General features: G+C 42.2%; 1 protein-coding gene and 1 long non-coding RNA gene across 3 annotated transcripts; one reads left to right on the forward strand and one right to left on the reverse strand.

Moving 5' to 3' along the window:
• Window positions 1-7,265: 7,265 nt before the first annotated feature.
• On the reverse strand, window positions 7,266-9,719 carry LOC306828916 (POU domain, class 3, transcription factor 4-like). The gene has a single exon (XM_079351663.1). The coding sequence runs from the start codon at window positions 9,468-9,470 to the stop codon at window positions 8,382-8,384; it is 1,089 nt and encodes a 362-aa protein (XP_079207789.1). The 5' UTR covers window positions 9,471-9,719; the 3' UTR covers window positions 7,266-8,381.
• A 754-nt stretch (window positions 9,720-10,473) lies between these two features.
• On the forward strand, window positions 10,474-15,764 carry LOC306828924. 2 transcript variants are annotated; one of them, XR_013779807.1, is made up of 3 exons: window positions 10,474-10,569; window positions 14,534-14,588; window positions 14,875-15,764. It is a non-coding gene; the product is annotated as an uncharacterized lncRNA (long non-coding RNA). The 2 variants fall into 2 exon arrangements; XR_013779808.1 differs by having other exon boundaries at window positions 10,556-10,628.
• Window positions 15,765-22,549: the final 6,785 nt, after the last annotated feature.

Below are 22,549 nucleotides of genomic sequence, written 5' to 3' on the forward strand. Positions count from 1 at the left end.
TCCAGTCTGGTCTCAGATATGTCTTCCATCACAAACGTCTGTCTGTCGTGACATGTTTGCTAACGTGAGTTACCGTCAGAGGTGAAAAAAACCCTAAAATATTCCACTCAAGTAAATGTAACATTACTTTGATGACATTTCACTGAAGTACACGTGAAATTAACCATTTTAAAGAATGTAGTCAAGTAAAAAGTGGCTTATTAGAAATGTACATTAAGTAAATGTTACGTTTTTTAACATCTTCTGTATAGTGTGAAAGTGGAAAAGAGGATTTAAATCTCAAACTAGTTTTTAATTAAAACAAATCTTCACAAATTACAGAACAAGCTCATAAGTATGTCTTTTCCCCAAATGACCCAAATAAGACCACAATCAATATATTAAAAATGTTTAAGATAAAAAGTGCATTCACTGCAATTGTTTCTCTTCTGTTGTTTATCGGGAAATGTTTCTGAAGCAATTTTTTGAATCAGTTACACAGATGTGGTTTAAATGTAGCAAAGTGCAATAATTAAAACAAAACCCAAAGAAACACCGGACATGTTGCTCACAGGAGCTGTGGATCAAACCCTCGGCCTTCCGATTGAGAGACCAACCAACCTGTTGACATCGTGTTATAAAACTACAGACTCTACTTTGATCCACACACAGGACATTTACAAAACGAGCCACCAAAGATTGTCAGTCATCTACAAACTCAAGATGTTCGCCCACACTTTAGCATCATTCAGAAAATCCTCATAAATTGTTCCACCTTCTCTTTTAACATGCTTGCAGTCACAAAACGGGTCAAACGTATACACATTACCAACACTGCTGCCAACGTATCTGGTCTCCCCACACCGACCTCACAGCCTTGAACAGTGAAGTTATCACATGCATTGAAACCAAAATAGAACGAGACAGCACACACCTACTTAATCAGCGCCTCCCTCTTCTGCCTTCTGGGCGAAGGTGCAGAGCACTGAGGTGCAGGAAGGCCCCGTTTGGGAAAAGCCTGATCCCTGCAGCCATCACTGCCCTGTAAAGCAGGCCTCGCTGAATCAGCTCGAGCTAATGCATACTGCTGATTCTCTCTGTGCTGTCTGTATTTGTGGATTACTCTTATACCTGTACCATGTTGTCCAGAAGAAATAACATTTGGGACAATAAAGTCAAAAACTAAAAGTGTTATTTTAAAGGCCTCAATCTCAGTTCAGCATCTATGTTTAACTAACATCAATTAAGGTTCAGCCGCGTTTCCCTCAGGTTTAAAGGTTAGCTGCTAACTCAATACATTTGAGTGGTGTCCAAACACATGGTGAGATGTTGCACGACATAATGAATAGATAGTATCCCACAATTCACCACGAAGAATAGGGTACTTTCTCATGCACTGGACTGAAATGAAAAAGACAGAGGTAGCTAATTTCCATGTGTCTGTTTTGTTTTTTATTGGACCCCCTCTTAGTTCGACGTAGAACCACCGAAATAGAAAGAAGAGACGTGACTGAATGAGTGATCGTGTACAAAGTCTTTGAAGGACTTTGGTGCTGGACAGGCAGCAAACAGAGCTGAATCATGAAATGATACTGCTTCACAGATGTTTTTGAACAGCTTCAGTTCTCTTTGTGTCGTCCCCCAGTAATAATGAACGACATGCAAAGCGCATTAACCACCACTAGGTGGTAACAATGTCCACTACATGAGCGGTCCATGGGTCGGTGGGAAACACAGTGTCCCTCAGTGGGTCTGTGTCCTACCCTTATGTAAATGATCAGTCTAGCCTGCTTCCATTTTGTTTGTCCAACCCCCCAGCTCCCCAGAGAGTGTGAGCTCCTTAAACCAGTGGTGTGTAAAGAGAACTGTGTGTGCAGTGTGTGTCTGTGTGTCAGAGCTGTCAGGAGCAGACTGCAGCAGAGGATGGAGATCTATGCAGGGAAGCAGATGGATTGAGGCACGAGAACTGGTCCCATCAGGTCCAATCAGTGCACGTGCACACATACACACGACACACACACACACACACACACACACACTGGCCTATGGACCAGCTGTTGTCTTTTTCTGCAACTGTCTGAGCTCCCTTCATGCCCCCTCCTCTCTCTCCTGGATTAGATGCATTTTGCAGTCAGCCTGGGAGCTGAGAGGTAAACAGTGGGGCTAATTGTTTTGACATACTGCTCTTTGTTTTGGCCTCCTGGTGCTAATCAACCACTTGGCTAATAAGTCTGCCTGGCGAGGAAAACAGCACAGTGTTTAGACTGGTAGGATGTAAAATCAGGACAGGTGCTGCAGTCATAGTTGCAGTCCACATCCGCTCGTCATCCAGAGTTCCCACAGTGCTGCTGTGGCTGGGTAGCGCCCTGCTCAGGTGTGAATCTATTTATCCTCATTAACGAGCGTCTCCCCAAAGTCAGCCAATTAACACGCTGCTCCTAATGAAGCCATTAGCTGTCAGATGAGGTAGAGGCAGTGCTTGTCATCGGTCCACTGTTTGCACGTGTGTGTGTGTGTGTGCATTCACTCTTGCTGCTAATAAAAGCAAGAGAATTAATGGAGTGAGCGTGTGTGATAATGAGTTAATGTGGAACAAGCAGGACGAGCAGTGATCAGCCCTCTGTCTCAAATGAAGATATCAGACACAGTGATTTACTCTCAGAGCCATAAACAGGCCTTTCTCTTCTCACACACACACACACCCCTCGTTGGTGTGTGTGTGTGTGTGTGTGTGTGTGTTAATAGACGTGCAGGCTGGGTATAAATGGTATGCCGAGAGCTCCCTCCTTAACACGGAGCTTGCTACATGGCACTTTTGAAACAAGACCTCTTACAGTACCTGGAGTTGTGCAGCCATGCATGACCACTGAACATCACTTGACAGTTTGCTGGAGCATCAGCCTCAAAATGAGAAGTGTGGATGTCACCCAGAGTTCCTGTGCTCCTTAATGGAGCCATCACAGTGCATAACCTTAATATGTTTTTAATTGTCAATGTAATTGCAAAGACATGACTGGCACAGCCTCGGCATAGAGGAACAATAAGATCACAGAGGCAGCTGTTCTGCTGACACCATTTTTACGTTTCATTTTCAGTGTTAATACATTAAAAATAGAGATGAGAGGTTTTTAAGAAGCAGATAAAAATTACATTTCACTAGTGACTAGTTATGATCATTTTTCCAGAGTTTCTTAGTGGAATCCCTTCAGCTGGATGTACTCTTACACCAACCCCCCACCCTGCAAACTGGAGCTGAAGCTGCCCCGCCCTATCAGAACTGCCAGAACTGAGGATGTGAAATTGATTTTAGGTTATGCGATAAATCGTATTCTGTCTTTGGTCTTCTTCTTCTTCTTCTTCCCCTCCCGTCCTCATGCACACTGCTTTCTTCTCTACTCCGCCCTCAGTTACTCTCTGATTCTGTCCTCCAATACGCTGTCATTACCAACAGAGGTGCACTGCTCTCCGGTGATCACTCATCTGTTCAGTTTGGTTACATTCGCTTTCCAGACCTGTCAGGACCCGGCTGCTTTCAAGTGTAACTATGAGCTCAAATACAAAAAAATGTGAGAAATCAGTATGTGGACATGCTGTCTGCAACAAGTGGGTAAGTAGTTTGCAAAAAAAATGTGTGTGTACATTGCAAAGGATACAATCTATTGACCAATTTCTTTTAAATTGAAAGGCAAACTGAGGCCTCACTGATTCTCTCATATGGAGGGAGGGTACAAAAAAAAGAACATTTTCTTAAGCACTTAATGTCACAAAATAATAAATAACGTAACATCTTACGAGTTGGTGCTGTACTCTGATTCAAGGAAAATATTTTAAGGCAGCGCTATCTGACAGGATTTTCTGTTTGCATCTTTCTTGTGTGTATGCAAAAACCAAGGTCAGCGAGCCCATTGCACTTCTGGCACAGATTTCCATCTGCATAGAAACATGGTGCTAGTACTGGTCATCTGTTGAAAGAAAAAGAAAACGAGCGAGTTTAGCTTGGAAAAGAAAATAATGAATTATACTAATAGAATATGATGCAATATGTCCTCATCCAAGTGATGGAATTCAACATGATTATAAAAAGACACTGAACATTAGCTTCATGAGCCTTGTGTCTGAGCTTTAAACCTTGATTAGAATAAAAAGTATCATTTGCCAGGGTTATTGTTTTATTGTCTTTGTCTTCTTTTCTTGGTGTTTTTGCGTAATTTTATAAATGTATGAACGTGTTGTGTGCACCTTACTTACATCTAAGTGTGAGGCAGAACAAACGTCGAGACAGCGGTTCTTTCCAAGGTGGTCCCACCTTCAGTTTGAGGGGTCAAATAAATAATAAAATCGATCAGAAATCATCTGGCTCATCTTGTTCTGAATTATTTGATTTGTTTTCCTATCTTTGAGTATGGTGGCTGGAAAGTGCCAAATGTACAAAGTGTGAAACTATTTTACAAGCCTGAGACAAATTTACATTTTTTGAAAATAGATTTACAAAAGCAGAAGACTTTTAGGAGTACTGAAACAAATATACAAACATAATCTTGCTAGAAGGGGAATCTACCACATGTCATAATTGACCTGGAGATGATTGATTAACTGTTTAATTAGTTTGCCTCAGCAGAATGACTATTCAAAATATGACATGGAATTTTTGGTTACCAAATTATCTTGTGTCCGTTTTGTGGATCCCACCTGAAGCACTACATGCAGTCTTTTCTCCAAAACAAACTTGTTTACAGATTACTAAATAACTTCCAGACCCGGCCTCGAGTATTTGGTTTCTTTCCCTTTCCAGCAAGAGTATCTGGTTTGTAAATGTATCTATTTAAACGCTCATAAAAGTGTCCTGCCACTTGTGCATTTCTTTTCTAAAATGTAAGTTTGTTTTGGTAAAAAAAAAAATATTTTTGTCCTTTTGTTTTACAAAATTTAAAAATGTTTTCCAAAATGTAAATTTGTCTCATGCTTTTTACGGCTCTCACAATGTTTCAACATAACAAAGGGAAAAGAAAATTCTTAGGCTGAAGTCATCAGCCAGAGGACTAAAAGTGTGCAGCCTAAAACGAGTGCTTTGTTTGACGAGGTCAAAAGGTCAAATGGGAACCTCTATACTTTCCTAAAAAATAATATAATGACCGAAGTTGGAACTTGATAGAAGCAATGGGGAGTCACATTATAAGGATAAACTTGAAGAAAGTAATGAAAGAGGACTCGTTAAGTCATAGAAGCAGCAGCCTCGAGCAGCCGATATTGATTATTTCCATGTATGAATGCTCTCATGTGGGTTGTTGTTTGTTTCTGTCTGTGCTCTGTGTCTGCGCTGCTTTTTTTTTATAATTCAAGAGTTATGTGATGTCCAGTGTGTCCTCTCGTTGACCTTTTACTGATAAAACTGCCATGGCCTCACAAACATGTGTCTGCTAACTCAGAAATATGAGCTGCCTGACTCTCAAGTTTTGTCTCAATAATCCAGACACTTTATGTTCACTTTATTATCCTGTGAAGATAAAGGTCTGCATATCTATCTATCTTATAACTCTCCACCAAAGTCTTTAAAACAGGATGCAGAGCAAATTCAAAGACAACAAAAGGTTTGAGATGAGATGCTATTATGAAAAAAGGTGTGAGTCAGCCGGTCCCATTATCCTCTGCCAGTAAACAAGCACCTCATCCTGCAAAAACTGCAAGAAAAACAAGCCACTATTTCTGCTTCTCTATTGTCACTGTCCTGTCTGATGATCACACTGTCTTACTCAGGATCTGATTCAGACGCTCAATTATCTGATGTGCAATGCCAAGTTAGCCGACCTCAAGCGGTTTGGGGAAATAATTGCCCAAAGTTCCACATTTAAACATCTGAAATGTGCTTTAATCTTGCACCTGTTCTATTTTTTCCTCACTCTTCTTGAAACATTCTCCCAAGTATCTCATTTTTTGCATTAGTAATGTATTTGTGTTGAGGTATCAGTAACTCTTTACAGACATATTTGGAAGGGACGGAGTAAAGCATCCTGTCCCCACACTGAGGCACAAGAGGTGGACGTGGCTCAAGGATACTGCAGTGCTGCTCTGAGCCTTGGCCTTCTCTGCTTGTTTGATGAGCTGCTGGCTCTTCCTCCAACCAGGCGTTATTTTCCCCTCCTGCAGAAATCAGGGATTATTTCAAACTAAAATAGATGGATGGAATCAATCTACCATGGTTCTACTTTTCTCTTCTTCTACATAACCACCCCTTTCACCTCCACACTCACACCCTTTTCTCCCCCCTCCAAACCTCCTGCTACCCTGCTCCTCTCTCTCTCTCTCTCTCTCTCTCTCTCTCTCTCTCTCTCTCTCTCGGTCTCCCCCACCCCCCTCTCAGGGCTGCAGACTGAAGAGATGCATAAATTCAGACGCATTAGTATTCTAGTCAGGCTCTCCATTTCAAGGCAAGGCCTAGCACCCTTCCGCCTCTCCTTTCCTTTCCTCTCCTCTCTCCCCTCCTTCCTTCTCCCTCTCCTGTTCTATTTTTGAATCATTTAAAGCAGTGCTGCATCTACAGGCCCACTTATTTCCAAACCGTCCCTAAATTATTTTTAGGCATTATGATTTTTTTGGGGGGAATATTGGTCTATTTTGCCCCTGCATGGCCAATTATACGCAGCTGTAGTCTTTGAAATGAGATTCATCTGCTTCTGATCGTGTGCGTGTGCGTGTGTGTGTGTGTGTGTGTGTGTGTGTGTGTGTGTGTCATTGTGTTTTGCTGTCAGGCACAGCGGCCCAGGCGATAAATCACGCATGTCTGATTGAGGAGGGCAGAGGGCCCGGACAATAACATTTGGGTGGAACTGCAGGAGAAAGCGTCTGAGTTTGCTGTGATCCGTAGAGCCTGCAGACCTGCAGCCAAGGTCCCACTAAACTGTTGGAGGTTTTACAGCTGTTAGTAACATGGAAAAGTTTCCCTTTTGGCATGACATTGAGGCAGAGTGAAGGTTATTCTATGAAGCATAGTTTTACTTGTTTGGATAAAAACATGAAGAGGACAATATATTCTGTTAGATATTGTTGTACTTATTCAGACTTTTGTTAAGCACTCTATACAGTTTTAAATATCTAAATAGAATTTAAATTATTATAAGTAAATTAATCATACATTCAAGACAACACAATAATGATACTGTTATTATAAATACTTAAAATAATAAAATATGTGATTGTCTCTACCCTCTTAAATAAAAATAAATATTGAATATATACTCGTCAAAAGTTTTGTTTTGGACAGGGAACAGTTGTAGCAAGAAATTGTTTATTACAACATACATAGTTTATTTCAAAACATAATACAAGCTTTATACTGAAAATAAATAATTACTTGAGCTGTCATCGAAATTTGGAATAAAACCGCCGAAACAGTTCAATCTTACTGAAAATATTGTTTTGTTTGTTTTTACAATGCTAATTAAGTGCATGAATAACTAAGAGCATTTGTTTAAATTAATGACTCCAAAAGGGTAATATATAAAACTGTACAATATTCGAAAAAATACTTAAGAAATAAACCAATAACAGGAGTATTTAAGATTATAAAATTTTGATACTGAACGTACAATAAAATTATAGGCAGGTGTATAGCGTCGACAACCCCTCCTTCTATTCTCGGCTCTGTTTCAGAGTCCACACAGTTTCTATGGTCGGAGATGAGTGAAATCAAATAAATGGATTTATAAATAGCTGTAACTGTGTGTGGCTTCAGAAGCTACAGGCCATAAAGGAGGAATTTAATTTAATAACAAAAAAAACCTCCAAGTGCTATTATGTTGGTAGCAATACCTCTACAACTGGAATGAGGGCCTATATTTGCATAAGCACAAAAATAATTACAGATTTGCTACGAGTAGGTTACAAAATAATGAATGAAGATATGGAAAGTAAAGCATTGTAGAAGCCCGAGGGAAGCATGTACTGTAAGACGGCCTCATGGTGCTGCAGTAAATCAATTAGAAAAAGTGATATTATTATTGTTTCACTGCACTGATTACACAACAGAAGCAGAGAGAAGCCCAAACAAATCAGAAGATCGCATCAGTCCCGTTTTATCGTTATTATCGAGCTGATGAGAAGTGGTGACACAAACCAAAGGCGCTGGCAGGTTATTAGGCACATTTTGTTTTTATATCCATGATGTAGAAAAGAATTTGGCGGGCTCCATAACCTTAAATGTGACGTTTGATATGCAGCTATAGAATAATGCCCTCATGACAGTTAGAAAACGACGAAGGCTGAACAGGTATCTCTGTTATTGTCGAGTTTCAGTGCTGGAGGCATCTGGAGAAGTCTATTCCGGGACAGACGCGGAGGCTGGTAGGTGCCACCGCGCGGCCCTGCGCTCGAGAGTCTGTACCGGGGGATTCCTCCCGGTGCTTCGGTCAGAGATCGTGGCACGAGGAGGCGTCTCCCGCACTCCCGCTGTGAGAATAGGGTCCCTCGTGAGGCGGCGGTTCCCCCGGCGGCGTCATGCGCTTCTCTTTCTGCCTCCGGTTACAGAACCACACGCGGACCACCTCCTTCTCCAGCTGCAGTGAGTCAGCCAACGAGGTGATCTCCTGCGCGGAGGGTTTGGGACACTTTAGAAAGTGTGTCTCCAGAACCCCCTTCACGCTGACCTCGATAGACGTCCTCTTCTTCCTCTTCCTCCCCTGAGCTGCTATCTTGTCTATACTGCTAGAGCTGCCTGTGGACGAGTCTGCCTCCTCCAGCCACTTGTTCAACAGCGGCTTTAGTTTACACATGTTTTTAAAGCTCAACTGCAGAGCCTCGAACCTGCAGATGGTGGTTTGGGAAAAGACGTTACCGTACAGCGTGCCCAAGGCCAATCCTACGTCCGCCTGCGTAAAGCCCAGCTTGATTCTGCGCTGCTTGAACTGCTTGGCAAAGTGTTCCAACTCGTCCGAAGTGGGCGTCTCCTCGTCAGAGTGGTCGTGGCAGTGGTGCCCGCCGAGGTCGCTGTGCTCGGGGCTGAGTGTGTCCCTGAGGCCCGGGTGCATGCCTTGCCCCTGCTGGTTTGGTGGAGGTGTGAGGCCCCCGTGGTCCAGCATGCCGTTGACAGTGAAGCCCGTCTGGGAGTAGATGTTTATCTGCTGCCCGCTGGTGATGGAGGAGTTGTGGGACACCGGGGTACCCCAGGCTCCTGGGTGGTTGCCATGGTTGTTGTGATGGGGGGAGTGATGCGCTACGTGCGGGGAGCGGTGATGGATGATGCCGAGCTGCAGGTCCTCTCTGCCTGGTTTTACGTCCTGCTGCTCCATGGAGGCCGACCAGGGGCTGCCCTCCGACAAACTGCTCGCCCACTGGTGCCCGAGCGGATGACCGTTGCTCTGGACGCTCTGCAGGTAGTCACTCTGGAGGAGTTTCTGGTGTCCTCTGTAGGGGCTCGCAGGCTGCATGGCCTGGCTATCCGGGTGGATCATTGGGCTGGAGCTGAGCAGGGTGTAGGGGCTGGAGGCAGCTGTGGCCATGCTGGCTGCTGAACCCCACTAGAGCTACTGAAGGGAGAGAGTAACTCAGCCTCTGACATCTCCCTCTCTCTGGAGTCTCGGCAGCAGCCTGGCACTGACTGACAGCCTCCACAACCACTCACAGACCGACTGAGACGCGGTGACGACGCGCGTCGACCAATGACGGTGACGGTATCCACCCTCTCCCTCTGTAAAGCAGAGCCACGGGTAGTAAAGGGTTACAAGCAGTCGAACCGGAAGTGAGTCGGAATGCTGGTCCAGTGGGTCTGATGTGGAACGATGTGAGCGTGGAGCGCAGTTCCTGTTTATTAATTAAAGTTTCCAACTGATTTACGCACGAGTTTATTGCTGCTACGGTCACCCTTGAGCGCGTGCGAAGGAGGAGATTAAAGCGCAGTGGTATTTGTCAGACGTGCCAACACTTAATTTAGAAGGATAAAATCGAACCAGGAGCAGTTCTCACTGTTAATTATCAACTTTTAGAGAACACTTCCCCTTGTGTTTATGGATGAGCTTCTTTAAAGACCGCTTTTAAAGAAAAGCGTTTTACCCACACGACATTCATTATAGTCAAACCCTTTTGGGTCACGGGCCTTGAATTGAAATTAAGACTTTAAAATCTCTTTTTTTCCAACATATTAAAAATTAAACATTCTTGTGACAGTTCATCTTACAGTCTTTCCTAACACACATGGATCCGTACTCATCAGACATGTTTGCAAATTAAAGCTTTTTATTTTTATTTTCTAAGAACTAAACATGTCCTCACGCCCTACGCACTTTTACTTGCAGTCTTTAAGAATCTCATCAGCTACTCTCTGACATGAAAAAGATCTATCTACATATCATAGAGCTAACTTAGCTGCGTAATTATATTTGCCATTAGAAGACTGTGCAGCAGCCTCCTTATTGGTTTGAAATTCCATTAAATATATTGCTGGTGCTCCCAGGTTAAGCTTGACTTAAATTTGCATACATTTTCATACATTTAGGAGAAATAAAAGAAGGCTGCAGCCACCAGAAAGTCATTAAAGAGCGCTGAGCCGAGGAGCTGCTGCTGGAGAAGGGGACAGAGAGGAGGAAGGGGAGGCCGGAGCAGGTGAGGTGACCGCGGGCTGGATGTGTGGACAGGGCCAGAGGAGGCTGGACGGGGCCTCGGTAACCAGAGGAATGACAGACAGCGGCAGTGAGGGAAGGGTGATGACAGACCAAACAGAAGTCTCGTGTTGTTGTCGCATATAGGCCTCTAGAAGGATGGGAAGTTTTTTTTTTAAATCATGTAGGATATCTTCGTGTGTTATTCTTCCAGCGTTGTGTTGCGCGTAAATTCTTCATATAGTTTTCTCTTTGAAATTTTCGTAACAGTGACTGAATATTTGATGTGAATGGCAGGGTTGTTCTAGTGGCCTAGTTTGTCTTCTGTCGTCTTGGGAGGAAATGGTGCAGAATTGTTTACCAAAAAAAAAAAGACTTCTAGTACGATAGATTTAGTATTTCAATACAATCCCTGCATTTTATTGCCTGTGATATTAAATGACGTGCCAAAGCGAAATGATTTGTGGGAATGAAATCTTTATTGAAAGAAAAATGTATCCCACTAACAACTTTGTCGAAATAGGTACCGAAATAGCCTATATTGGCACACGTTTAAGTTTTTGGCCTGAACTGCTTCCACGTTTAAAATTCTTTAAAAAAAAATGCACTTCAAATATTTTATTTCGTTCCAAAATTAAAGTGTGCGGACAAGAAGCAGACAGGATAAGGAGTTGGAGAGGGGGTTGTATTGCTCTCGATAGTCTAAGTTTCTAAGTGTAACAGATGCTTCTCTAAAAACGCTCCTTGTGCTGATTCCTTTTATTCACATCAACATTTTTTCTGCCGTCGAGCGCGTTTCCATAGCGAGGCGAATAAAAGGCAAATCCCCGCTCCGCGCCTCCAATAAAGAGCCCATTTCACAGATAACCCGAGCCAGCCCTGCTACACTTACAGCAGGCAGCTCTGCAGGCTCTCTGTGCCGAGCTGCATATTACTGAGAAATAACACAAACTAATGACGCATAATTTCTGTAATTTTGTCTTTATGAAATGACACTTTACGACTCTTTGTCGTGTTTGTTTAGCTGCGTGTTGCTGTTTATTTGTCGGCTTTGAGTAAATCTTTCGGTGATTATCTTCTGACTCAGATTATTTGCTGCAGGCAGTGGGGTAAATACAAAGATTTGTTCACTGTAAACCTTCAGTAGGTGAATTCACAAAGTAAATGTTTGAATAAATCTATTCTTAGGAAGTTATTGACAAAGTCCTCTATGAAAACATTATAATATATCTTTCCGTAAGAATACAACTCTCAAAACTATTCTTTTCTAAATTTGTTCTGAATTCTCATCTAATCCTTCAAATTAATCCATCTGTCCACAGGTTTGTAACATTGTATCCAAAAAAAGAATACTAATGGTTCTTTTATTTGGCTGTTACAGGAACTGAAATTAAAATTGGATTTGAGATAAGAAACTTGTGTTTGCAGAGCAACCAGTGTTTGAAATTAACACCACAGCAAACCACCTATACTGATGCTTGGTGTGTCTGTCGTTCTCATGTTGAATAAGCCTTAAATGAATGGTTTATTTCCCTGTAATATTTCAGTGGTTATAGTGCAGCAGTACTCTTGCTTTTCTAAGCCAATTGCGGGACTTTTATAATGATGCAATTGCTGTGTGTGTTTTTTTATCATTATTATTTTAAAGGGGAGGCGACGTGGTGACAGGATGTTGTAACATGATTTTAAGGATTTATTTAAATATTTTCCCATATTATTATTCTTTCTTCCCTTTGTCTATGAATGCACTTCTCCCCCGTTTAAAGCGCCACGCTACAGCCTTTGGATAAATCAGCTTTAGTCTGCCGGAGAGACAGCCGTGGGCCTCAGGCGGGGACCTGTCACGCGGTGTCATGACCTTTAAAAACTTTCCCAATGAAGCCTAAATCTCAGCTCCGGCGTGTAAAATATGGCCTCAAGTTAAAGCATTTATAACTGCCACATATCAATGAGTCTTTGCTCTTCATATATGCGTGGGAAACGTTTTCATTCTGGGCTAGGTTTGAAGTGCATCAAACAGATTTCATTCTATTAAACAGCGTTAAGTTGTAGCTGTTTAATTGTTGTTCTTTTTTTTAGTCTCTGTTTTTTTTGTTTTTTTTTTGTAAAGAGTTTATATTCCTATTTTAATCCAAAGACTTGGTGTCACATCTGAGTGTAAACGCGGTTGTTTTCTCATCCTGACACCGACACTCACTTCACAGGCTCCCAGACAGTCCAATCGTATTCCCATTAACCCGTGACGTCGCTAATAAAGGACAGTGACACCATGTTTAAACAGCAAGGCCCTTCAAAAACAAACCCGAAACTAATCTCACATTCTTGTCGCTGACAACCAGTTTTGGTTTTTCAGCAACGACTTGAAACAAAAAAGCCTGTGTTTGAGCTCTTTCTGATGGAAGAGAGCAGCCTGTCCTACATCTCCATCTGTCAGTCATGTAGTCTCACCTCTGCCTGTATGTTTGTGTGTGTTAATGTCCAGCAGGGGTTATTGGAGGAGGAAATACATTAGATACACCACTGATTGAATGTAAAGAGTAAAAAAAAAAAATCATCCCATGAGAACACACGTGTAAATGTACATTCATAATGCATGAGGCCCGCGTTTGGTCTGCAGCGCGAGACTCCTGTTCAGTGTGTTTGCGCCACGGTGTGGTGTGTGTGTGTGTGTGTGTGTGTGAGAGAGAGAGAGAGAGAGAGAGAGAGAGAGAGAGAGAGAGAGAGTGTGTTTGTGTGTGTGTGTGTGTGGTGTGTGTGTGTGTGTGGTTCCATGCGAAATTTAACGTGTTTTAACCCATCAACACGTCCACAGTGAAGTCCAGTGTCTCCTGGAATCTCAGATTTTTGTTCATGTGTCTTGTCGGGCCGTGTCCTCTGTTTAGAGCACATGCAGGTTTGGACATTTAAAGGGGAAAAGATCAGCATTTTAAGTTAAGTTTGTATAGGCCTACTAAAATCAATGTTTCCTAAAACCACGGGACACAAATCATGCATCCAAATCATGAAGGAGATTTTAAAGGCAATTGTTTTCTGCTGTTTAAAGACACGGTATTATTTTTAATGAGGGCTTTTACGCACTTATTGCCATCGTGTGGAGGAAATACAAGCCCAACAGTGCTTCACTGGTTTAGATAGGCCCGATTTTTTTTAAATTTAAAAATCTACCTAAACATTAAAATTGAAGTGATAGGACGACATCGAAAATCGTAGAACCAACAAGTGCTTTTGAAATATACTAATGCAATACTTTCTCTTCCCAAAAAAGGATTCAAACTTTCAAACATATAATGCCATCAATTTTGTCAATCTTTGAGTCAAGATCATATCCATGTTAAATAAGTATAAATAAAAAGTAGCCTCAGCCTTGCAATCTCCATCCATGCAGATCGATCCGCAGAAGGATTTCAGGGATTGTGAATATGTTTCTGAGTTATGGAAATACGACGGAGCTGTGTTGCCCTTTTATTGACCTTCATAACAATGCTATGACAGTAAGTATACATTTTAAGGACCATGGATGTTTTTTTAATCAGTTAAAGTTGTTTTGATTTTCGAGGTTCCTTCAAAATTCGAGTCATTTAATTTCCTGTAAGACTGAAAGACTCCAAGTGCAAAGTAAAGCTTCAATTAAATGTCCTGGGTCTTCATATTAGTATTCCAGCTCTGATGCAAAACCCAGCGTAAAATTATTTTTTGGTGTGGAGTTAATTAGAATGAATTCAGTCAAAACAACACACAGGCCTGAGGTCAGAGTGTCTTTCAGCTCCTGGAAAATGTCTCCAAGAACAAACAAGCAATCCAAGTAGAATAATTTTTTATTATCTGCCAGAATTTAAAACACCTGAGCAGAAACGAAACTCTTACTCCCTTTTGCCTTCCCTCAAACAAAGCATGTGTTTGTCAGAGAGATTATTCAATTCATTCCCCTTTTGTGTGTGTGTGTGTGTGTGTGTGTGTGTGTGTTACAGGTGCTGTTTGCGGAAGAGGCTAGTGTATTGTGCCTGGGTCAGTGAGGGAGCCAAGGTTGGTAAAAAATCTACATAACATTACCATCTGTTTAAACTTCAAACTACTCTAACACAAAACACACACACACACACACACACACACACACACACTCTCTCTCTCTCTCTCATCTCTCTCCTCTCTCTCTCTCTCTCTCTCTCTCTCTCACACTCAAAGTGTCCTATACACAGAGAGCTGTGAAGAAGAGTAGAGAGTCTATAGAAATGTAATGTATGCTCTTCAGGACCTCTTTACCTCCTCATATCCTCCTCCTTCTTCTTCTCCTCTTCTGTGCTGAGAGCAGAGAAGAGCTCGGGGTTGAGGCCTCAGTCGGTACAGTGAGGAAGAGTAAGGACTCAGGAGAGGAGAGAGGACAAACTTATTGTGAAAACCTCTGTGCTCGGAAGCGTCTCTCTTCTCTGAAAATACGAACCACTCCGATGAACGAACCCGGGTGAATTTTATGCAGAATATGAGCTTGTTCTCTGCTGCTGCTATATAATCAAGCAACATACTTTCCCCTGTGGCTTCAACAGACACACACTTGTATTATGCACACCCATACACACACACACACACCCATACACACACACACACACACACACACACACACACACACACACACACACACAGGTCCCTCTGAAGGAGCAGGCGGAGCCGGCAGTTGCACATCTGCATTTCAAACACAGACTCTCTGGGATTCATTATTAATTAGCCTGCTGAGCCCTGGAGGACTGGTGATGCTGCCGTCACACACACACACACACACACACACACACACACACACACACACACACACACACTAAAACACAGTGAGTCACATACATTAAAATACAGACACACTCACACCTCATGACCCCTTTGCCCCCGCTGCTCTACAGTTAGAGAGTCCTCACCAGAATACTGAGCTGTACACCAGCATCACTCCCACCAATCGCATCACTTCCCCTGTTTTTCCTGGCTTAATGTTTGCTAAAGGATGATGAATTACAGGGGGAAGTGGTTTTATTAAGCTGAGCGCACTGCAACTGTGTTTAAAATACAATATTCAATGGAGTTGTTTAGCACAGCACAGTGTTTCAAATGACATATGTGAGAAGATTAAAGAAGCCTGAAAAGCTGCACCGGCTCTTATTTCACATCAATAAACATTACAAAAGTGCTTGCTGCCTTTGTGTGCTGTATTCTTTTTGCTATTTGTGGGGGAATAAGATGATTGTGTTTGCTTGCCTGTAATTTTATGTGTGTGTGCAGCTCTGCGCATTAACCTCCACCAGCAGTAGATAGAGGAAGATCAGAAAGACACACAGCGATTATGCATGAGGAAAGTCTCCAGGGTCCACAGAGAGAGAGAGAGAGAGAGAGAGAGAGTGAGAGAGAGAGTAGACATCAAACACACTGCAGTGAGAACCCTCTGTCCACAACACACGTCCCAGTGTGTGCAGTTTACAAAAATAAACACAAGAGGAAGAAACAAACGCAAACGCTGCGGGTTTCAGCCTATTGTGTGCCTCCACGGTTGCCCACGGTTGCATTAGTATGCAGTGAGGCTTACGTTTGATGCAGGGATCATTCAAGAGCATCAGATCGTGCATGATGTTCTGACATGCTTGTGACAGGGTGGTGTGTTGCCTGCAAATATTTGAAGGAAGCATCTTGGGGGAAAGTTGTGTCCTCTGCTGGAGGAAGTTGTCCCTTCTTTAATTGTTGATGGAGGAGATTATAATTTGTTGTTCTTTGCAACATGTATCTCCATCCATCCATCCATCCATGGCTCAGGTAATACGATCATTACCTCTGGGGTGTTATAGGTGGGCAGTCTGCGATCTCTACCCGCACATCATCACCTCACCAGATTGGTTGGCTTAAGGCTAAGACCTCAGCTATGATAGGGCAAAAGGCTCTGGCAGTAATTTGGACATAATTGCATAATTGAGCAGGACTCCAGCATCATCAGCGTCTACCTCTGAAGTCTTCGATTTATACCCCGACTGTCACCTTCTATCTCCAACCAAACTGATGAACTCGTCCCTGTGAGGATCGCTGCCTCTTGAACCAATTGGATCTGATTCAGAGCCAGCAGTGGACCTCCACCGAGCACACACACACACACACACACACACACACACACACACACACACACACACACACACACACACACACACACACACACTTCCTGGTGTCTTATGGAGAATTCTGGGTAGAGTTTTGCAGGAGGAAGAAACCACTTCACAACAACACAAAACAGCCTTTGTTAGGTGTGTAACGAAGAATTTGGTGCAATCGAAGAATCTGCACAAATGTTGTTACAAGTTCTCGCTCCGAAAGGGGAACAAGAATTCCCTTTCGGAGTGTTCCCCTCGGCCCGCTCTTTCGTTCAAAGGAACGTACATATGATTTTTGGTTTCATACCAATTCCACCTGGAGTCTCGAAGGGAAGAATAACAAATATGGGAAACATTTAATCCAGAATAATATGTTTATCCAGAGACCTGTGGACTTGGGGAGGAATGGACCCCTCTGATGTGGTCTGCTGCCAGTGTGTGCGTGTGTGTGTGTGTGCTCATCATAGTGTGTGTGCGGGTCGTTGTGTGTTTGGGTTGGATGTGTGAGACGGGTGAAGAGACCCTCCACCCCCTGGGGCCAGGAACTCTGGGTGAAGAGGAAGAGAGGTGTAACACATTCTCAGGTTTCTAAAGTATGTTTGTGTGTGTGTGTGTGTGTGTGTGTGTGTGTGTGTGTGTGTGTGTGTGTTGATGACAGCACGTTACCAAAGCTAGGCATCAAGTTGAAGTTAGACTGGACTGCAGTTAAAAATGAAAGCATCTCGGTTATTTTATTACTTCAGAGAGAAAAAGGTTTTTTCTGCAGGAAATGAAAATATAACTGTAATCCTCCTGCTGGGGTCAAGTGCAGAAAAAATACTCAAAGCTCAGATGTATTTTCACCTTTTCTGTTAAGAAAAATATTCTGATTCATGACAGCTGGGTTTTACTTTGTTTTTGTCATTTTTTAGTCGAAGATGAAAGAACCTTTCAACACAGATATAATGAATCCAAACAGACAGAGGTAGAAAACGTGATAGGATGACCAGCTCGCCCGCTGATAGACCAGATTACTTGAACTTGTGTTTTGAAGGTAAAAGTGTTTTTGAGTACAGAAAAAATTACCAAACTGCAGACACATACATGTAGCATGACGGGTCAAAGTTCAACCAGGAAGTCAGCCAGTAAAATAAAAAGGATGTCCTGTAACACGCACAAGACCATGCTGCCCTCTGCAAAGCGAGTTACAAAATGAAGTGGTTTTAATTATTTTCATTAGATCCTGAACCACTGATAAATGTATCTTTCATAGTATGAGGTCAACATTTTTTTTCTTTAACATCCCAGCGTGTTCTTAGCAAAACACTTGTATATCAAGTAAGAGTGTTAAAAGGACAATCATGAAGATATGTAAAGAAATGTTTGACACAGAAATATGAACCAGATATGACTCATGGTTACAGTTTGGAGAGTAATACTTCCCTGTAAACGGCCATTTTATCAACAACAGCCATTAGCTGTAAACTAGCTGGCAACTAATGCAACCAATTGTTGTGTGTTTAGTTGAATACTATGCTGACGTGTTTGACACATTTCAGCCCACTCCATGAGTGTCACAGCAAAGCAGTTTATTCTGACTATAAGGAGTCCACTGTGTCCTCTGTGACGCCAACATACAGCAACGCCCCATTATTATTTTAGCCCACATTACATTCATAATTTTTAAACAAATTATAAGTTTCTTCTTATTTTAAACCCATTTATTATCTCTCTCTCTCTTTCTCTCTCTCTCTCACTCTCTCTCTCTCACTCTCTCACTCTCTCTCTCTCTCTCTCTCTCTCTCTCTCTATCTTTCTCTCTCTCTCTCTCTCTCTCTCTCACTCTCTCTCTCTCACTCTCTTTCTCTCTATTTCTCTCTCTCTCTCTCTCTCTCTCTCTCTCTCTCTCTCTCTCTTTCTCTCTATTTCTCTCTCTCTCTCTCTCTCACACACTCTCTCTCTCTCTGCACATTTCTAGGTTCATAAAACTCCGTAATGCAGAAACATTTTTCTTTCCGGTTCAATTAGTTTACATAAAAGTACATTTTTGCATCCATTCACGCTGCAGTCTTCTCACATCTGTTCGTTGACTTTAAATGTGCTGCCTCTAAAATTCTGTTTGAAAGTCCGACCTTAACTAAAAGGTATCTGAGTGTGCTATCCAATAAATTGGAACATTATTTAGTGGGTCCTCTAAAAGACGAATGGCATGCTTTTCATGCTTTAGTCATCAATCCTGGCTTCAGTCATTTCTGAAACCCATACCGATATGTTTACACAATCACCTTTACTCATCCATGATCATCCCATGATGATCCTATCATGTCTTTTAAATCTTTGTTAAACTTTCACTTAAAGGACAACTTGACCTGAATGGTTTTATAGGTAAATACGAAATCATCATTTTGGGTTCCATATGTGAGCTCGATTGAGTGTGTTAGTCTTTCATGCTATGGCTTTTCATAGGTTAATTTCTCATAACACTTATTTCCCAGTAAAGCCAAAACACTTGGTTGAGTATGTGTTTTCAAACCTGATAGAAGTGGTGGAGTTTAGATATAAAACCTCCTCACCTTTAAGAACACAGACACTGCTAATGCATACTAATGTTGTCAGTACATAGATAGGAATGATTTATGAAACCAGCGTACTCACACTCTCACACACACACACACACACACACACACACACACACACACACACACACACACACACACACACACACACACACACACACACACACTCTGACACGTTAGTGGTACTACTATCCACTACTACTGCTATCAATTGTATATTCCAAAAGTACTTCACAGTTCTCCTCCTCATCCTCTCTCTTGCTCGGCCTCCCTCTCTTTTCCTCTGAAAGAAGGTCTTATTGTAGCAATGTCAGCTGTCTCAAGTGCATCCAGAACAAAGAGGCTTTTCACCCCTCTGCATATCCTCCTCTCATCATCCTTCACTCTCTAACCTCTCACTTTCATTTCCCTCAATGTCGCTCTTTCTATCTTACAAACCTCTCATTTGTTTGCACCTTTCCTCCCCACATCCTTCCCCTCTCTCACTGTTGTTTTGGCATCCTCATGTGGGTGGGGTACTACAGTTGCTGGTGCAGCAGCAGGTTGAAGTAAATGAGATGAGAATGGTATCAATGGTGGATTATTAAAAGATTAAATCCACTGGCAAGTTTCTTGATTTGGACTAAGATCCAACATTTCTGAGATAACTCTGCTGCTGCTGCTGGTGTGTGTTTGTGTGTGTGTCTGTGTGTGTAGGTGTGTGTGTTTAAGAGTGTGTGAGTGTGTGATATACGTCCTGTTTGTATCTGTGCCTGGCAGAGTATGGAGCCAGGAGGAGAGCGATGCAGGCAGCAGCAGCTGGTGCAGATACACAATGTCAGGAGAGCTCACAGAGACAGAGAGAGGGTACAACAGAGGATGCCTTCTTGGCCGACTGTGTGGAAGGGGGGACAGTGGAGCATAACAAACAGGATCCACCTTTCTGCTTGGCTAATTTTCCCCATTAAAACAGCCCAGCAGGAGCCTCAGCAGTCCACCAGCTGGAACAGAGGTTATTTTAGTGCCTGTCTTTCAGTGGGGTGTGCACATTTGTGTGTGTGTGTGTGTGTGTGTGTGCGTGTGTGTGTGTGTGCCACTTGCATCTATTTTGGCTTGTGAGTCAGAGGTTTGGGGAAGCATAAAGATCTTCCATAGGAGCGGATTCAATTCACTGATATTAATTTCCTTCTCTCCAGTCATGCATAAACAAAGAAAATCTCCCTGGCTGTCTGCAGTGTGTGTTTCGCCCTGCTGCGCATCGCTATAATGTGCTCCGAGCTGATATTGATGTATGTGCCTATATTTGCCCAGTCATCTCTTTATGTGGCCGGCCCTCCTCTCCTCTGTCTCAGTCAGATCCTAAACTAATCCCCAACCCTGCTACTCTGACAAGAAAATCCCCTATTTTAATGCATGCACACACACACTCCATCTTCCTCCCTCGCCCCCGTCCACACACCCCAGCCACAAACTCACACACACACATTTTCTCTAAATCCATGTGTGTACCTGAAACACTCTCAGTCCATTTACCTTTTAGCAAAGCATGTTTTGCACACGCTACAACTGTGAAAGTTGTTATTTTGTTTATTCAGAGCACGATTTTGATTCGGCGTCATTTTTCTTGGGGCTGTCCGAAAATGTTTACTGAAATCTGTGTCAGTCCATTTACTGTAAGAAAACAGTAATCAAATAACAGACATTTGTGTTGAGAAAAAGAGCAGGAGTACCGTGCTCATGAAATTCAGCATCAGAGATGCCTCATAGTTTTCTGAAATGTTTCACTGTCGTTGCGGATGTCTGACAGTTAAGCACATTTTGGAACAATGGGATGCATTTTGAAGGCAAAGTAATCCATAAAATGAACAGATTTGTTTTATCATAAGGCCAACAAGATTTAAATTTGTTTGTGTTATAATTTCAGTGACATGTTTAAAAAAATAGCAGAGAGCAGGAACAAAATGTAAAAGATTTTAAGAGGTAAAAAGCAGTTTAAAAGTCGAAGGAATAAACAAACATGATTACAGACAGAAGTTTTCATGGGAGCCACGTGGTCTACGAGCGTCGTAGTCTTCCACCCGGGCTCAAATCAGACGTCTCCTTTCTCACTTGTCATTTCCCCCTCTCTCTGTCTCTCCCTGATTTACTCTATTCACTGTCAGATCTCTAAATAAAGGCATACAAAAGCCCAAAAATAAAACTAAAAGAAGTGCTTCATATTTTACCCTTAAAATCATCGACGCAGAAACTAATCTGTCAAGAACATAAACATGCAAATATTCTGCCTTTGGACCTTAAAGGGAAACTGTTTCCTCTTTCAGCCTCAGACTATTTTACTTGTAGCTTTTTTTTCTTTTTTTCTACACCATTAATTGATATGTTTATCTGTTTTCCATATATATTATTACAGATAATCATTTTCCAATACATAAAAGTCTTATAAACCCTTTTTTGGAAGAGTTTAGAAAGTCAAAGCTGAAATGACACTAAATCTAGGGAGCTACATCTCCGGGCAGGTAGCTTTTTGCTTTTTTAAAGAGCACAGTCAATGACTTATTAAAGTTCCTCTAAAGTCTGAACAGCTGACACAAAGTTGGATTCTTGTCTTAACTCCATTTTTAGTCATGTTGTAGTTTCCCAGTGCTGCACAGTGTGACGATGAACTGACTGGGTGCGGCCTCTGAACAGTTTATGTTGGGAGTGTAATCCGAGGTTATTCCAAGTTTTCTTTCCAGGAAACAACTAAATACATGGAAGGAGAAGTGAAATGAAAGTTTAATTTATGTCTTCGATGGCCTGTCAGGCAGTTTGCCAACACAAGGCAGTTTTATTTCACACCGTTGTTTAAAGGCAATAAAACATTTTATTTGCGATTTGTGTATTTATAGCATATTAGCAGTGATGATAAAAACAACACGATTAAGCTGTAACCCTATCGAATACAAAAGCACATTATCTATGTTTTTTAACATAAACTCAGCCTTTCCAGCTGATTAAAGAGTGCATGTAGAAATGTTTCTCTTACAGCAGATCAGAGAAATACATTTAACAAATAAAACTGAGCTTTCCGTCTGTGGCATAACTGCGTTACATTCAGCATGGAGGACTATCTGCATTTACCAGCCAGGAGAGATGAGGTGCAGTTGACCTTGGCATGTGAGCAAACACATGCGCACACACATGCGCGCACACACACACACACACACACACACACACACACACACACACACCATGTAGAGAGAAAACTGACAAATGGCAGTTCAGCAGCTCAGTTAGATGGTAAATGTGTGTTTAAACAATGCAGAGTGACGTTTACACACGCGCAACACTTAGTGGCCGG

Source organism: Symphodus melops (assembly GCF_947650265.1).
Source record: "Symphodus melops genome assembly, chromosome: 9".
NCBI classification, from domain to species: Eukaryota; Metazoa; Chordata; class Actinopteri; order Labriformes; family Labridae; genus Symphodus; species Symphodus melops.